At 49.4% G+C, this 17,289-nt stretch overlaps 1 protein-coding gene and 1 pseudogene across 5 annotated transcripts; one reads left to right on the top strand and one right to left on the bottom strand.

Annotated features, from left to right (window-relative positions):
• Nucleotides 1–4,056: 4,056 nt before the first annotated feature.
• On the bottom strand, nt 4,057–6,128 carry RAMP2 (receptor activity modifying protein 2). Of its 5 annotated transcripts, XM_028520980.2 has the most exons (5): nt 5,859–6,128; nt 5,354–5,419; nt 5,122–5,187; nt 4,641–4,749; nt 4,057–4,504 (listed from the first exon to the last, which is right to left on the bottom strand). In XM_028520980.2, the coding sequence occupies exons 1-5, from the start codon at nt 5,956–5,958 to the stop codon at nt 4,249–4,251; spliced, it is 597 nt and encodes a 198-aa protein (XP_028376781.1). In that variant the 5' UTR covers nt 5,959–6,128; the 3' UTR covers nt 4,057–4,248. The 5 variants fall into 5 exon arrangements, with proteins under 5 accessions (XP_028376781.1, XP_035889832.1, XP_028376783.1 ...); XM_036033939.1 differs by lacking the exon at nt 5,354–5,419 and having other exon boundaries at nt 5,859–6,126; XM_028520982.2 differs by lacking the exon at nt 5,122–5,187 and having other exon boundaries at nt 5,859–6,123.
• A 5,553-nt stretch (nt 6,129–11,681) lies between these two features.
• LOC114503867 lies at nt 11,682–13,152 on the top strand (annotated as a pseudogene).
• Nucleotides 13,153–17,289: the final 4,137 nt, after the last annotated feature.

The raw sequence follows: 17,289 nt of genomic DNA, 5'->3' as shown, positions 1-17,289 counted from the left end.
TTAGAGAGCAGTCCCAATACGCCAAGATTACAGGTTCAATCTCCAGTCAGGGCACATACAAGAATGAACCAATCAATGAATGCATAAATGGGTGGAACAACAAAGTCATGTTTCTTTCTCTCTCTCTCAAAATTAATAAATAAAAGAAGAATTTTAAAAAGCTGTGGTACAGTGGGGAGAGGTTATGTGTAGAGAGATTGAATGAAAAGGAAAAAGGACTCATGGACATGGACAACAGTGTGGTGATTACAGGGGGTGGAGAGGATATAAGGGAACTAAATGGTAATGGGGAAAAAATACAATAAAAAACCTGTGGTATATATACACAATGGAATACTACTCAGCCACAAAAAGGATATCTTACCTTTAGCAACAGCATAGATGGACCTGGAGATTATTATGCTAAGTGAAATAAGCCAGTCAGAGAAAGGCAAATACCATATGACCTCACCTCCATGTGGAATCTAATGAACAACACATAAACTGACAAAATAGAAACAGAGGCGAGGATACATGGAACAGACTGACAACTGTCAGAGGGGAGGGAGGATGGGGAACTGCATGGAAGAAAATGAAAGGATTAACTAAAAAAAGTATATACATAACCCATAGACACAGACAAGAGTGTGGTGACAGCCAGAGGCGGGGTGGCGAGGGTGGGGCAGAATGAGACTTTGCTTGAGGCAACGGGCACCGATGCAGTGTGCAGACAATGTTTTATTAAGTTGTACACTTGAAACTGTATGGTTTGGTGAACCAGTGCCACCCTAAGAAACTCAATTAAAAAGAAAAAGAAAGTATGTCGCGTCCTTGACTTTGCCATCCTCTGAACTTCCTGTCTGATCCCCAGCACCTTCACTGTGCACAGTTCCTGGTTCACAGAACGCCCAACAAATCCCCGTTGAATGAATGAAGGAACCATCCAGTTGATAACGGTCTTTCAAAGGGCGCCGTCTCCTTTGCTCCCACGGCGCTGCCTTACCCTCGTTCTCCTACTGTCTCTCTAATCTTTGCCTTGTCTCCTTTTCCCCTCTTACTTTAAATGTGGGGTTTTCCTAAGTACCTAACCTCAGTCTTCTTTTCAATACACCTTCACTCTTAGAACTTTCATCCTTCTCATGGCTTTATGTGACATTGCTGTGCAGAATACTCCTAAACCTACCTTTCCAGCTCCACCCTATTTCCACCGCCACCACCACCGCCCCATTTCCAACCTGCTGTGAGATAGAACAGCTTGTTCCATTCTTACCCTGTATTGCATGTCCTCTTTTTCAGGCTGCCTCCTCCTATCAATGGCCCTTTTCTGTGATGACTTCCATCATTGTCTGAGTAACGGAGGTTCAAAGGCTGAGTCAGCTCTCATGGCTCCTCTGCATCATCTGCTTCATATCCAAATCCTGTGGGTTCCCTCCTGTTTTTAATCATCTCTCTCACTTTTAAATTATTTTTCTTTTCTCCATTCACCACATTTTTTGGTTCATGTCCTCCTTTTCTCAAGCCTGGAGGATTAACAATTGTTCCCTAATTCATCTCCCTTTCTCCTCCCCACCCCCCCCCCCGCACCCGGCCAAGGGAATGCACTCCACCTAAAGCCCATTCATGTAGCCATTCCACCAGCACCCTCTTGTGATCTTACCTCCTGGAATCACACCTCTGCTAGATGGGACGCATCCTTCCTTTGCACCCCTACAAACATTTGGTTTGTATTCCCTGCACAACTCTCAGCACACACTCCATTGTTTTTGTGTCTTTGCGCATGTCAGCTCCCCTACAGGATGAAAGCCGCTGAGACCAGAAACCAAGTCTCATCTAACTTATCTGTCCAACGCAATAGACTACACACAGTGTCTTACACCAGCATGCCTTTGATGTACATTAGTGAAATTCATGAAGGCATATGTAAGCCAAGAAAAGCGTAGGTATGCCTTTGGAGAAGGCATACCCATTCATGGAAACAGAGAAAAGATTTGTCGCAGGTGAAAAACAGTGTGTCTCTGGATAGACAGATATGTCCTGAGAGGAGAAGTGTGTCTCAGAGAATGAGCAGATTCATTCCAGGAAGCACACAGGCATGCATCTAAGGACTAGACGGGCGTGTCTGGGAAATGGCTATGCATGCACTGGCGGAGGCAGATATTTCAGCAAGGAGGAAAGGAAAGTTCCTGAAGAGACTTTAGGTGCCGTGAAGAATAAACAGGTGCCTGTAGGGAGAACAAAGTTGTTCTCTAGATAATTTTTAAAGATTTATTTATTTATTTATTTTTATAGAGAAGGGAAGGGAGGGAGAAAGAGAGGGAGAGGAACCTTGGTGCAAGAGAGAAACTTCTATCAGCTGCCTCCCCTGTACACTCTGACCAGGGACTAACCCTGCAACCCGGGCATGTGCCCTGACCAGGAATCAAAACAGTGATTTCTCGTCTTGCAGAATGACACCCAACCAACTGAGCCACCCGGGCAGGACTCTAGGTATTTTATTTATTTATTTTTTTTTGAGGGGGGGGGGGGGGAGAGAGAGAGAGAGAGTGAGGGAGGGAGAGAGAGAGAGAGAGAGAGAGAGAGAGAGAGAGAGAGGAGAGAAACATCAATGTGCGGTTGCTGGGGGTTATGGCCTGCAACCCAGGAATGTACCCTAGCTGGGAATCCAACCTGGGACACTTTGGTTCCCAGCCTGTGCTCAATCCACTGAGCTACACCAGCCAGGGCTGACTCTAGATATTTTTGATGACCTGGCCGGTTTGGCCCAAGGAGAACTGGGGGTGAAGCTTCCCTGGTGAGGCCTGAGCCTCACTGCCCAGGGGACCCCCAGGAGTGTCCCTACACCGAAATGGTGAGTCATGGAGACTAGGTATGTCCCCAGAAAGTGGTGTGGGTGAAAAAAAGAGGTGTTGTAATAAATCATAAATTGCTAACTGGGCAGGTCATAGTGGGTAGTCACGCCCCAGACATATAAATTTTTAGTGAAAGGTTTATTGCCTTACGCAAGCTCTGTCCGTTGTTCCTGTGTATCTAGGATAACACACCTTTGCAAATGCCTTTTCAAACCCCTGCTTCTGAGACATAACCACTCTCAAAGAGCAAATAATCTTAACTGTCCTAAACTCGAATCCCCACGTTCCTTTCTCCCACCTTCACACGATCCGCCTTATGTCCCTTCCTTAATTTCAAGTGCATAAAAGAAATGGCAAAACCGTAATTCTTCAGAGCAGCTGAGAGCTTGCTGCTGGCATATGCTGTCAGTTCGGGCTCCAATAAACTTTTATAGAAATTCTCTACAGGTCTGGACATTTCTTACATCCACAGCGGGGAAGCATCTTAACGGAGCATCAGTGTGACTCAGGAGGCTGATACAAGGGTCCAGCTAAGAAACGGTGTCTGCTGCAGAGATGGCAGGTCTGTGACCTCAGGGTCCCATCTCTCGTGTTGAGCTTCTTCCGCCACACGTCCGTCTGCTGCTGCTTTGGCTTCAGTGGACACCAGGGGGCAGTAAAGCTGTAGGCCACACCCCCGAGGTCCCGACCAATGCAGGGTGAGGGCCAGGGACCTGGAGGGGGGAGTCCTGCGGTGAGCCTAGCAGAGGGGAGCCCCCACTGCCTTCGCCTTCAATCCTGAGGTCTTTGGGGTGGGCTCCAGTTGTTCAGATCAGGGTTCCTATTCCCAGTCTCTAGGCGTGGACATGAATGAGGGGGAAATTCAGGGCTCCTGGGCGGGCCCCCCTTCCTTCTTGTAGGAGTCACAGTGAGAGTCCTCCCCCCACCCCACCCCCCCAACACACACCTCCCCCGCAGTTGTCCTGAGAGGAAGGGAGTCTCTTCCTGCATGCTTCCTGAAGCTGGGTTTGGATGGGAGCAGGAAAGGCCCCACCTTGGGCGGAAGGGATGTCGGAGTGTGGCCTTGTGTGTATGTGTGTGTGGGGTGGGGGGGGCGGGGGCTGTGAGGAGCCCGAGCGTGAACAAAGCAGTGGGTCTATCCATATTGTTCCAGCTCTGCTGCCCAGAGCTGAGGGCCCGTGGGAATGTCAGCCCCTGGGAAGGACACAGGCCCTGCTGGGGTGAGGAGGACAGTGTACAAAAGAAACCTTTTATTTTGAAGATTACAGAATTTGTGCCATGACCCCACCCAGCTCCATTCCCACCAAGTCTAAGGCTCCATATGGGGAGCGAGTGAGAGAAGGGGGTGGGGAGACGAGGAGAGAGACCTGGTGGTGGAAGGAGAAAGGAGTGAGGCGGCTGCTGAGAAACTCCTGCCCCCTTAGGCCTGAGTCTCATTGTCTTTACTCCTCCACACCACGAGGGTGACCAGGAAGGGGATGAGGCAGATGGGGGCTATGATCATGGCCAGAAGCACATCTTCTGGGGGGTCTGAGAGGGTGGGCTGCACCAAGGAGCAGTTGGCAAAGTGGATCTGGTGAGTCTGAAAGATGAAGTGTTCCGCCATGGAATTGGGGAAGCCCAGGTGAAAGCGTTCCGCATTCTCTTCCAAACAGTTCTGCAGGAAGCTATAAGGCCTGGGGGCAGGAGAGGCCAAGAGTGAGGGGCGGGGGCTGGGCCCACGGAGAGGAGCGGCCCCACATTTACTCAAGGCCCACCCACAACGAGCAAGCCCCATCCCTGGCCCAAACCACCCTCCAGCACGGCCCCTACCTGCTAATGATGGCCCAGTTGCACCAGTCTCCTTTGATAGAGTCCATATAATCCGTATAGTTTTCCCAGCAGTCTTCAATTCTGTCACGGTACTCTTCATTCATCTTCCCTGTGGGCATTAATACTGCACACTGAGCACACCCCGCCCCTCCCTCCAAGCCCTCTGGTCCAGAGACTTCCATCCAAGAGCCAAACTGTCTTTAAACGTAGGAACTGCCAGGACGGCCTCGGAAAGTTTCCCAAGCAACCTGCTGGGGAGCGAGTCCTAGCTCAGGAAAATTTTAATGCCTTCCATGTGCACAGCATTTCCCAGGCTGACAAGAGTTCCCACACACACTTTTTCTAGGGTCTTCCAACCCAGCTGTGAGGTGGGCCAGCCAAGAGGCCTGCCTTGTAGCAAACAAAAAAAAAAAATCCCCTCCTCCCTGATGTGCCTCTCCTCTTGCCCCAGGCCACCTTCCCACAGCCGCTGGCCACTCACTTTCTGACTCCAAGACGCCTGGGGTGGTAAAAAGCTGAGCCACGGATTCCTGGGGCTTCCGGACAGCTGTGGGCAGAAATGAGATGTCCACATACACTTTTTCTGGGGTCTTCCAACCCAGCGGTGAGGTGGGCCAGCTTAGGAGCTTGTCTGGTGGGAAAGGAACCCTCCCCACTGACTTGCCTCCCCTCTTGCCACGGGCCACCTCCCCACAGCCTCTGGCCACTCTCACCTTCTGACTCCAAGCTGCCTGGGGTGGTAAGAAGCTGAGCCGCGGCACCCTGGGGCTTCAGGACAGCTGTGGGCAGAAATGGGACAGGAGATGGGACAGCAGTGGAGCCTGGAGGATGGGTGTGAGTGGGAGGCTGAGACCGCTGGAAGCCAAAGCTACTCTCAGAAGAGACGGAGGAATAATCCACCCACGGATGCCTCAGGGTCCAGAAGAGAGGGGCTAGTACCAGCTCCTTTTCCTTCCCACTCACATTCAGATCCCAAACCTCCTCCCTCCTCGCCAGCCCCAGACGTCCCAAAAGCTCTCGGCGGGGCCCCGCTCCAGCTTTCCCCAAGTGGGAAGCAGCTTGCGCGGCGTCCTTTCCGAGGTGCGGCCAGGGACAGCCCGAAGGGGACAGTGCTGTCTGCACCGCAGCCCCGGGCCCGTTCCAGCCTCGGGCGTCCAGCCCCACTCCCCTCCAGGGCCTCCCGCGCTTCCCACCCGCGCCCCGGCGCGATGCGCTCACCGCCCAGCAGGAGGAGGAGGCGGAGCGCTGAGGGTCCCCCCGCGCGGGTCGCCGGGATCCACCGGCCGCCGGCGGCACTCTCTGCCCGGAGCCGGGCCATCGCGCGCGCGGCAGGCAAGCTTGGAGGGGCGGCGGCGCCGAGCCCGGGCGGGGGCGCCTATATCCCGGCCCCGGCCGCAGGAAGCCGCGCCGCTTCCTCGCAGGGGCTGGGACGGCGGCGGCGGCCACGCGGGGGGCGGGGGCGACGCCCGGGGCCGGCGGGCTGAAGCGGCAGTCGCGGCCCCACCCGACCCTGGCGCCCGCCGCCGCCTCCGCCTCGCCGGAGAAGGCCCACCCTCTCTTCCAGCTCGCCCCGCGGGGCTGGACAGCTCCCCTCGTAACCCCAGAACCCGGATCCGTTTCCTGGTTTCGGCCGCGTGGCGCCGGGGGCTCGCCCGAGTCTCCCAACTTCCACTCCCGGGACTCGAGCTGTCCGTCCTCCTCCGAGGGGAGGAGGGCAGGGGAGCGGGCTGCCCTCGGAGAGACCTGGAGACGCCGCCGTATCCACGGCAGGGGCTGGGGCTAGGGCTGCCCTGGGCGGTGGGGGCAGGCGCCCTGGAACTGGGCTCCGGTCCCCAGTTTCCCCGGGAACACCCAATGATGTCAGTCCGCCTGCTAGAACCGGGGAGGAGAAGGGAGCCGGCCCTCCCGAGTCCGTGGAATGCCTGGGGGTAGAGGTAGAGGGAAAACCCAAGTCCAAACACCTCCCTTCGAGGTACCTCCTGGGGCCTGGACCCACAGACAGGACTGGGGAGAAGGGCAAAAGTAAGGGGACTGTGTTCCCAGAAGGAAGGTGGCCACACCTCTCCAGACCAAGGTTGTGAGAAGTGGGGGAGGAGGTTTAGAATCTACAGTGTGTGACTTGTGGCTTCATTCATGAGATGGGTGCATTACTGTCCCGGTTTTAAGGGGGGAAATAAGCTAGAGCTGAGAGAAGAGAGAGCCCAGACCTTGCACTTCAGAAGCTCCGAGTCCTGATTCCATTTTTCCACTCTCCTGGAATGACTCAGTTTACCTCCACAAATTCTCAGCGTCCTCCCGTGTAAAACAGGACGTCCCTCTTCACTACCCTGTAGCGAGAGCGACATCTGCGAAAGGGCATTGCATGCATTCTGTAGACGCCAGTTTCCTTTCCTCCTTCCCCAAGGTCTTGCCTAAGCTCACACTGCTGGCAAGTAGCATGGGGATCCTGGGGCCCCAGGGGCCCTGACTTCTGCCGTACGCACACAACTGTCTCTGCGGCCTGCGCCAGAGCTTCATGAGCCTGAAGCAGTGGAGGAGCCCAGGAGCTGGCTCAGCCCATGACATTCAACTTCAGACACAGCTGTCAGCACCGAACTTTCCTAAATTACTCCCAGACACTGACCCCTGCACTCAGCTGCTGCTGTTGTCCAAGTCGACTGATCCCTGCCCACCACGAATTTTCTTTCAAGATCTCTCTGCAAACGCTTCGTCTCAGGGTCTTAAAGCCCTTGAATCATCGCCTCTGCGACCCTGTGGTCCCCCTCCATGGCTGGGGCCGAGAGGTGGCTTTAGAAAGGCATCCAGGGCGAGAAGGGAGGTGGCTCACTTGGCGTAAACCCCAAAGCCCTCCTGCACAGGGTCCTCTTCCACAATGTGCAGAGAAGAGCCAGGCACCTCGGAGCCACTGCAGCCAGGGAGAAAATCCACTCCTTCCCTCCCACCTGGGATTGCCCTTTTTAAAATACAAAGAACAAACAAAAACATGGCCAGGAGAAAAATTCTAGGTTTTAAGATGGAAGGAGGAAGCAAGGAGGGACGGAAAGCAAAACCAGCCATTTCCACCGGGTTAGGGTCAGAAGCACTTGAGCCCATGGTGATTAGGACTGAGGCTGGGGTCAAGATTAAAGTTGACAAGGCTTCAATAGGGCAGCGCGGTAAGAATGGATAAAAACACACATCGGTTAGGATCCTGAAGACAGGTTCTGCCTCTGGCTTGCCGTGTAACCTTGGGCAGGCCATTTCATGTGCTTGTTTGGAGCTGAGCATTTTCATATACAAAATGACCTTAGAATCGAAAGGAAATACACGGGTGACTTGGTAGAAAGTGTGGTTTTTAGCCTAGAGCTGGGGTTAAACTTGCACCAGGACTGGAGCCCTCCACAGGAAAGCCGGTCGTGGCCACTCCTGAGTGTAGGAGTCTGCGCCCCCCGCCCCCGTTGCAGATCCTGGCAATTTTCTCTTCTCCTTGTTTTCCTCTTCCCACTTTTTCTTACCAGTTAGACATTTGGATGTTTTCATGGACCCCTGGGAGTATTCTGATAACCTGGGGTCAGCTGCGGGGCTCTTTGGGGCTGAACAGGGACTGGAGAGCACATCTCCGTCTTCCAAGTTGCCACAGGAGACAGTCCTACGTTCCGCAGCAAAGGGACAGACGTGGGCTTCGTTAGGGACAGGTTCTTTCACGGGAAGTCCCATTTTCCACCCCTGGGAGCCCTTCCCTTCCTTTTCTAAACCCACTTATACTTTAAACTGTGCCACTTTTGCTATAAAAACATACTTTTTAATTGCGTATAAATACATAAGTATATACTTGTTGCATAATTTTTTACTGATTTTATTTATTTATTTTTAGAGAGGGAAGGGAGGGGGAAAGAGAGAGAGACATCAATGTGTGGTTGCTGGGGGTCATGGCCTGCAACCCAGGCATGTGCCCTGACTGGGAATCGAACCTGTGACACTTTGGTTTGCAGCCTGAGCTCAATCTACTGAGCTACGCCAGCCAGGGCCGCATAATTTTTTTAAATAATATTTTTATTCATTTATTCCCAGAAAAAGGGGAAGGGAGGGAGAAAGAGAGGGAGACAAACATCGAAGTGGTAGAGAAAGAAATGTCCACCAGTTGCTTCTCACACGCCCCCAGTTGGGGACCTGGCCCACAACCCAGGAATGGGCCCTGACTGGGAATCGAACTGGCGACAGACACTTTGGTTTGCAGGCCAGTGGCTCAATCCACGGAGCCACACCAGCCAGGGCTATTTTTTCTTTCAAATCATTTAAATAATCTGGCAGTGAGTCAAAATATAAAAAGATTCAAACCTGCCCCCTTGAAGGGGGTTGCTACAGTGATTGCCTCACACAAGCATAACCAAAGGCCACAATACCACCGACCGGGCACCAGGGAGCAAAGCTGCCAGGGAGCAAAGTGCTCGGTTTTGGAAAGTTTCAGAGGGGTGGCAGGGGACAGGGGAGACATGAAATTTAAGGGACCCTCCAAGGACAGGGCAGGATTGCCGAGTCATCAACACCTTGAAGTGTTTCTTGGCGTGATTCGGAGTAGAGAGTATTTATTTGTCTTCTGGGGAGAACCGAGCAGGGTGGGCCGAGCACATCTGCTGTCCAGGAGGGCCCCACGTCTTCAGGGTGCACACCCGGTGTCCCTGTCGTTGAGATTGAAAAAAAGGTGACCACACTGAAGCCAGAGTTTCCAGTGTTGTCCACAGTTCAATCTCTGTTGAACTGCAAAACATGGAAACACAGAAAACTTACAGCCCCATTCCTTTCTCATCTCACATATTCTGCACTTAAAAAAGGCATAAAGATGATTTAATATCCATGTTGTTCAGTGATTTCTTTTTTTTACTTAATAGCACGTCTTGCATATCTTTCTGTGATACCGTATGTAGATGGGCCACTTTGCTTTTAACTGATGGATAGTATTGTCTTTAGTCTTTTTTTTTTTTGTCTTTTTTTTCCAGTGGAGTCTGGTCTTTATGTTCCCTGTACACTCCCTCATTCCTCTGTCCCTACCCCACTTCCACCCCTAGTGAAAAATATGGTTCTGGTCCAAGTGGACATTGACCTGAGATTTCCGGCCCCAGCCTCGGGTGACTTCTCCTGTGTAGGGGGAGTCCTACTGCCACGTAAGTTTCCCTTATTACAGGCTAAGGGCCATCCTGCCTAGAGCAGGGTGAGTGGGGGGAGATTTAGAAGTGCCATCTCTAACCCTCAGCCTTGCCCCTGAATGCGCGTGCGCACGCACTAATCCAGGACAGCAGAAGTGAAAAACACTAGGGGCCTCCTGCCCAATGAAGTTACGTGTCAAGCATCCTGGAATTAGTGTCTCTATGGTGCAGAGACATTCATGCATGCTGACCACTTCCCCAGCTGTCTGCAAAATAAAGAGAAAAGCACAGAAGATGTCGGGGAGAGTCAGGGTCAGGGAAGCCAGAAGTTCTGGCTGGGTGGGGCTGATCTTTCCAAGCTGGAGAGAGGAGACAGACGTCTTCAAAGGGCAGAGAGGCAGCAAGGAGAACCAGGAGGGCTGCAGCCAGGGAGCCAGCTGGCTAAGGAGGTGAAAACAAAGGGATAGGACACAATTACTCATCTCTCCCTAACCTCCTTATCTCCAGAGTCTCGAGCTATCAGTATGAGAAGCATGAACACCTCTCAGAGGGAAGACAGCTTATCAAGAAAACTTTGGTGCTCAGATTGGTAAAAAGCATAGAAAATAGTCAAGTTATATTCCTCATCACTTGCAGAAGACTTAATAGTAGCTATCGTTTATTGAACAGTTACTATGTGCTCTACAGTGTGTTCTCCGACACACGTGCTAAGCACTTTGCACATATTTCCTTAAACCTTACCACCATAACATCAGAATCATCTCATCCACGGGTGAAATGAGAAAAGAGGAGTGGTTTGCCCAAGGTCCCGGAGGTAGTATTTGGAGGAGTCAAGATCGAACCCAGAGCTCCCTGATGCTAAGCTTCATGCCTTGATCATTATGATTTATCACTTCCCTACCACTCTAGATCGGAACACTGGTTCCCCATCAGGTCTTGAAAGGAAGGGAGAAGGACTGAGTTTCTTCCAAGACCAGATTAAACCCTCCAGAAATATGATCTAACCCCAGACATAAGATCCTGCACACAACTTCCTCCCCTCCTTCCCGGACCCAGGCTGGACCATGACATTGCGTGGGGAGGCTGTTTTTTTTTTTATGTTATTTTTTTAAAGAACCCAGGCCAGATTTACCAGAACAATGTTCAGACAGTGTGACTGAAGAGGACCGTGGCCAAGGACCTCAGCACACGCCCAGCAGTGCTAAGAACACTGCTGGTCCCTCAGCACTTGAGGCTGACTCATGGTTGCTGTCAGGACCAAGTGTCAGATGCCAAGATTGCTTTTACCCTTCCTCCATTGCTGGACTGTCCTATGCAACCATCTGCAGGAACGCTTCTGCCATCTCCCAGCACGCCACGGGGCTGGATGTTATATAACGTGGGGATGCCCTAAGGGTGCCAGGCACCGTGCTTCATGCCTCATACAAAACATTTCATTTAAGACTCACAACTCTGTTAAATAGCAACACACTTCACAGATGAGGAAGCTGAGGCTCAGAAAGGGTAAGTAACTTGTGCAAGGTCATGCAACTAATATTGACAGACAGGTCTTCATGCTGAAGCCTGGCACTTAACCTCTGCTCCACGGTACCTGGTGGAGGTCCATCTGTTAGCCAGCTTGCTAGAGAGAGCCAACTAGGAAGGGATGAGGAGGAGCGGCCAGACGGGCAACCAGACAGGGCTCCTCATGGCACAGAGGGCCGTCCCTTCTCCTGACTATGCCTGCTTCACCTACAGGAAGTTTTTTTTCACATCCTCTCCCCCATGACCTTCATGCATTAGATCAGCAATTGTCAACCAGTGTGTCGCAAGAATTTTTAAAGCATGTGGGGGCCCTGCTCTCATTCTTTGTCTAGCTGTGACCAGCTGAGGTGGCGCGGTGGCATAGGGATGGTGGCCTGGAGTGCTCGGTGTGACCATATAATCCAAGGAAATGGAAGCTGAACAGCTAGAGGCAACCATCCCCAGCACCGGGACCAATGCGGAATTTGGTAAACACCCTGCAGAAGATATGGAAGGAGAACAAGCTTTTCGAAGATCTAGAAACACTGATGAGATGGCTGAATTACACATTCTGCTTCAGGACAAGAATGCTGGGGCAGTGATTGGAAAGGAGGCGAGAATATTCAGGCTCTGCATATACAGACAGACCACAATGCCAGCGCTTCGGTCCCAGGCAGCATGGGTCCCGAGCTCACGTTCAGTGTCAGTGTTGACACTGAAACAACAGGAGAAATACTGAAGAAAATCTACCTTACCTTGGAAGAGGACCTGTGGTTGCCATCACCCACTGCCACCAGCCAGCGCCCCCTTGAATCTGATGCTGTGGAATGCTTCAATTACCAACACTATGAAGGAAGCAACTTTGCGAATTGAGACTGTTGATTCGTTAGAGTCTGGCGGGGGGAGTTATGGGGGTCAAAGATGCTAAAATCAAAGAAGTTGGAAAGAAAACTCAGACAACAATAAAGCTTTCCCAGGAACGCTGTCCCCATTCCACTGACAGAGCCATTCTTGCTGCAGGAAACCCGGAGAGGGTTGCAGCGTGCATGGAGATCACCCTTGGCCTTGTATCAGAATCTCCCGTGAAAGGATGAGCACAGCCTTACGATCCCAATTTTTACAATGAAACCTATGATAGTGGTGGCTTTACAACGATGTCTGATGACTGCCGTGGACGTCCTGTGAGATTTCCCATGAGCGCGAAGACGTGGTTTTAACAGAACCCCTTCTGCTCAGGGTGGCGTCTGGCACCTCCATCTAGAAGAGATTGTGATGATGTGAGCCCTCGGCCAGGACCTTCTCCCCTCCTCCTGCATGAGGTGGCCAGGGTGATAGCAGAGCGTGGAATCTTCCTCTTCCTCCACCACCATCACCCAGGGGAGGAGATCTAATGGCCTGTGACCGAAAAGGAAGACCCGGAGACCATTAGGATGGCATGGTTGGTTTCAGTGCCCACGACACCTGGGATTGCAGTAGGTGGACAGAGCCCTTCAGAATGGCAGATGGCTTGTGAACCACAGGGTGGCTCGGGACCTGATTATCACTATGCAGGGGGTCGCGGCCCATATGCTGATCTCGATGGACCTATTGTTACTACACAAGTAACTATTACCAAAGGTTTGGCTAGATCTGTTATTGGCAAAAGTGGTCAGAGGATTAAACAAATTTGTCATCAATCAGGAGCTTCAGTCAAAACTGAGGAGCCTTTGCAGGGGTCTGAAGATCAGATCGTTGCGTTTACAGGAACACAGGCCCAGATACGGAGAGTGCAGCATGTGATGCAGAATGGCGCGGAGCAGTATTCTGGAAGGTTTTTTCAAGACTAGTGAAGAACTGAAGGAGTCCTGCATCTTATTTTTCTTTTAATCTGCTTCTATTTAAAAACAACAACAACAAACAAACCCAGCAGTCCTCTGCTTCCTAGGTGTCCTGCATCTGAGGTGCAGTGAGCTCTTTGCTGTTCCCCGGATGTGGGGGAGTGCACACACCAGCACTCAAACAGCAGCACAGTGCGTGGATTTTAGTTTTTGTTCATTGCTGGTGCTTAAAAAGGAAAGTTCTCCCTATGTAATTATTTTTTTCCTTTGTTTCTCTTTCTTCTTGTTTTTTTTTTTCTGTTTTATCCCCCCCCCCAATCCCGTGTGATTATTGAGACCACTTTGCTCTGTGGTCACTTTAACATTTGGGGAGGGGGTTGGGACAGGGAGGAAAAGCAGGAGTCGTCCGTGTGTCCCTGGCATCCATTCAGAGCGGAGTGCAGAGTATAATGCTCTTTGGTAAGAAACATTTTATGAGTTTTAAAATAGTGAACCTAAAAGATTTTTTAAAAGAATTTTTTTTAAGACATGCGATACCTGACTATTTAGTCAGGGACCCTTTTTTCCCTTAGATGGTCAAATAAAAAGATGACAACAACCTGCCCTGGCTGGTGTGGCTCAGTGGACTCAGCGCCAGCCCGCAAACCAGAGGGTCACTGGTCCGATTCCCGGTCAGGGCATATGCCTGGGTTGTGAGCCAGGTCCCCAAGTGGGGGGAGGGTGAGTGTGAGAGACAACTGATTGATGTTTCTCTCACTCTCTTTCTCCTTCTCTTCCCCTATCTTTCAAAACAAATAAAATATTTTTTAAAAAATGACAACAGAGGGGACTGGGGCCAGATTGGGATGGGCCAAAAAAAAAAAAAAGAAAAAAATGACAACAGCCAATGCAACTATAGCTGACCTGTGTGAATGCCCTGTCTCAAACCATAAATATATATATATATATATATATATATATATGTTATATAACAGACTTGAATGTTATTGGTCATGTTGCATAATAAGGGTGCATGTACCTAGTTAATCCTTGGTAGCAGAAATCCTTATATACAAGTATAGGCACCTGATTTTTTTATTTTTTAATACAGTTTATTGATTATGCTACTATGGTTGTCCCATTTTCCCCCTTCACTTCCCTCTGCCTTGCACACTGCCTTCCACCCACATTTCCCCCTTTTAGTTTATGTTCATGGGTCGTATATATAAGTTCTTGGCTTCTACATTTCCTATGCTGTTCTTACCCTCCCCCAGTCTGTTTTCTACCTACCATCTATGCTACTTATTCTCTGTACCTTTTCCCCCTCTCTCCCTCTCCTGCTGCCCTGTTGTTAACCCTCCACGTGATCTCCATTTCTGTGGTTCTGTTCCTGTTCTAGTTGTTTGCTGAGTTTGTTTTTGTCTTTGTTTTAGGTGTGGTTGTTAATAACTGTGAGTTTGTTGTCATTTTACTGTTCATATTTTTTATCTTCTTTTTCTTAGATAAGTCCCTTTAACATTTCATACAATAAGGGCTTGGTGATGATGAACTCCTTTAACTTGACCTTATCTGAGAATCACTTTATCTGCCCTTCCATTCTAAATGAAAGCTTTGCTGGATAGAACCATCTTGGATGTAGGCCCTTGCCTTTCATGACTTGGAATACTTCTTTCCAGCCCCTTCTTGCATGGGAAGAAAAAAAGTACTTGGAACCCTGACCAGGGTGACTTATTTGGTTGGACATCGTCCCACAAAGCAAAAGCTTGTGAGTTCGATTCCTGGTCACGTGCCTGGGTTATGGGTTTGGTCCCCGACTGAAAGGCAACCACTCACTCCTCTCTCACATTGATGCTTCTCTTCCTCTCTTTTCTACCTTCCTTCTCCTCTATCTAAAAATAAATAAATAAAATCTTTTTGGGAAAAAAGTCACTTTGGAGCAAAAGGGTAGGTAATTACTTTTTTTTTGGTAAACCAATCAAAATTATACCTATTTTTGTCAGATCAGCAAAAGAAGTTGTTGGGGTTTTTTTTTTTTTTGGTATGATATAGAATTTTTGTAATTAGTTTATGTGTGCCATGAGATGAAAAAAAGGTTGAAAATCACTGCTTTGGAGGGACAATGAAAAAAGCCAGTGATATTATGAAATAAATCATTTTCTTAGATCATAATGAGGATCCAACCTACATGAAGCAAATATAACAATAATAGTGCATGTGTGTTTCAATATGTGTAGTGTTTGTAATGTGTGCTTAAGAAATATAAAAGCCAATATTTTCCTCATCCATAAAATAGAGGTAATAATATATGTAAATTATAAGATTTAAAGCACTGAGAGCAGTACTTGACCCATAGTCAACATATATTATTATTATTATTTCTATTTCTATTGCCTTAGCCATTAAGGGCATACCCTTTGGAGTCAAGCTAACTTGAATTTGAGCCCCAACACCATCACTGATTCAGCTCTATATGACCTTGTGCAATTACTTAACTGCTGGGTTTTTTTCTTATCTGTAAAAATGGGGTTACTAGCATACATTTCACTGAGCCGTAGTGATAGTGCATGTAAAATGTTTGGTCCAATGCCTGGAGCTAGTAACCACATGATAAACAGTAGTTAACTGTTGGTTGGTTTTTGACACCAGTTCAACACCAACAGAAATCTCCAGTGAGAGAGGAAACTATTTGGTATTAGTGGCTCAATGATAATACAGCACAAGGGAGAAAACAGTACAGCAGTGAGGCTGCCCGCCAGGTAGGCAGTCACTCCAATCTGTGATGACCTGGTCCACCAAGATTCTTTCACCTGACAAACCATAATCTTGAGACTTCAGTAGGAAATCTACCATCCCAGCCACAAGGAAGCTGGTTCATAGAGACAGAAGTCCCCTCTCTTGGACCCCTGATTAGTCGGTCTTCATGCAAATACAGATGCCAGCTCCACAGTTTAATTGGTCCAAAGGCGCTACCCTGATTGGTTAAAATAGAGCCACTCTGATTGGTTAGAGCTCCACAGCTCTGACTGAATGGGAAAAGCTTTAGTCCTATTGGTTGAAACAGGACTCCAGGAAACCTTTATAAGGGCTGGCTCAACCAGCATTAACCACGCAGGAAGACACCTTAGGGGTGCAGAGGCAGGCAGGAGGGGTGCAGTGGCTCCTCCCAAAGTTCAGGTTGACTCTTGTACACCCTGCAACCCAGGCATGTGCCCTAACCGGGAATGGGACTGGCAGCCTTTTGGTTTGTAGGACAATGCCCAACCCACTGGGGCACACCCGTCAGGGCAGGCTGTTTTCTTTATTGAGCCCTCTTAGCTTCCAGGAGCTCTTCTTCCTCTCATGGTCCACACTTGTAACACATAGTTATGACAACTATATTTTCAAGATATTCTGAGTTCCCTCCAGTTTCATAATTTTGTTATTTTCATTACATAATATTCCTTTTATTAAAAAGAATACAGACTTTTCTTCAAACGGGCCTAGCCTGGGTTTGAATTCTGGCTCTCTTATTTTCCAGCCCTGTGGCTATGGCCAACATTGTCAATCACCCGGAGTTCAATGTCCTTCTCTGTAAAATGGAGATAACAATACCTACTCGGCAACTTTCAAGGATTACACGAGATGATGTAAGCTGACATCCAATATCTAGTGATTACATGGATGCTGAAGGCAATTTGTTAAATGTATAAATAAATGTAATTTATTTTTGTCTCTTTACATACAGTGTCATGGGTGTAATCCATAGATAGATGTATGTACTTTTCTTGCTCCAAAAGGGTTTTTGTAGCCTGCTATCCCATCCTAGCCACAGTGAGATTCAAAGGGCCATATAATCAGAAGCGTGAAATCCTGCTGATAGCTGGGGAAGAGAGAAGGGGAAGTCACAGAACCAACCAAGAGGCACTCCCCTTTCCTGTCTGGCTAGGATTTGTTTGTCTTTCCACAGGCTGTTCCTACTGATATGGAGTGCCCAGCTTTGATTGGCATCTCCAGTACAGAGGAAGTCAGGAGCCCCCTGACTTTCAGGAGTAGCTTTTCTCTGGACTTGCTGAGTCGAGTCCCAAACACATTTCTCTTTCTGGCGCCACTGGTGAGAGCAGAAAGCCATGGAGAGAATACAGAATCATGATGTCAGAACCAGAAGACCTCAGAAAAAGGAAGAGGTGGAGTGGAGTTATTTGGAGCACGGGTTTGGGGGTCAGAATGACTGGGCTCTAATCCTGGCCA

This window comes from Phyllostomus discolor, chromosome 8 (assembly GCF_004126475.2).
Source record: "Phyllostomus discolor isolate MPI-MPIP mPhyDis1 chromosome 8, mPhyDis1.pri.v3, whole genome shotgun sequence".
Classification (NCBI taxonomy): Eukaryota; Metazoa; Chordata; class Mammalia; order Chiroptera; family Phyllostomidae; genus Phyllostomus; species Phyllostomus discolor.
Note: the sequence above shows the minus strand (reverse complement) of the source record. Positions and strands in the feature narration are given on the sequence as shown.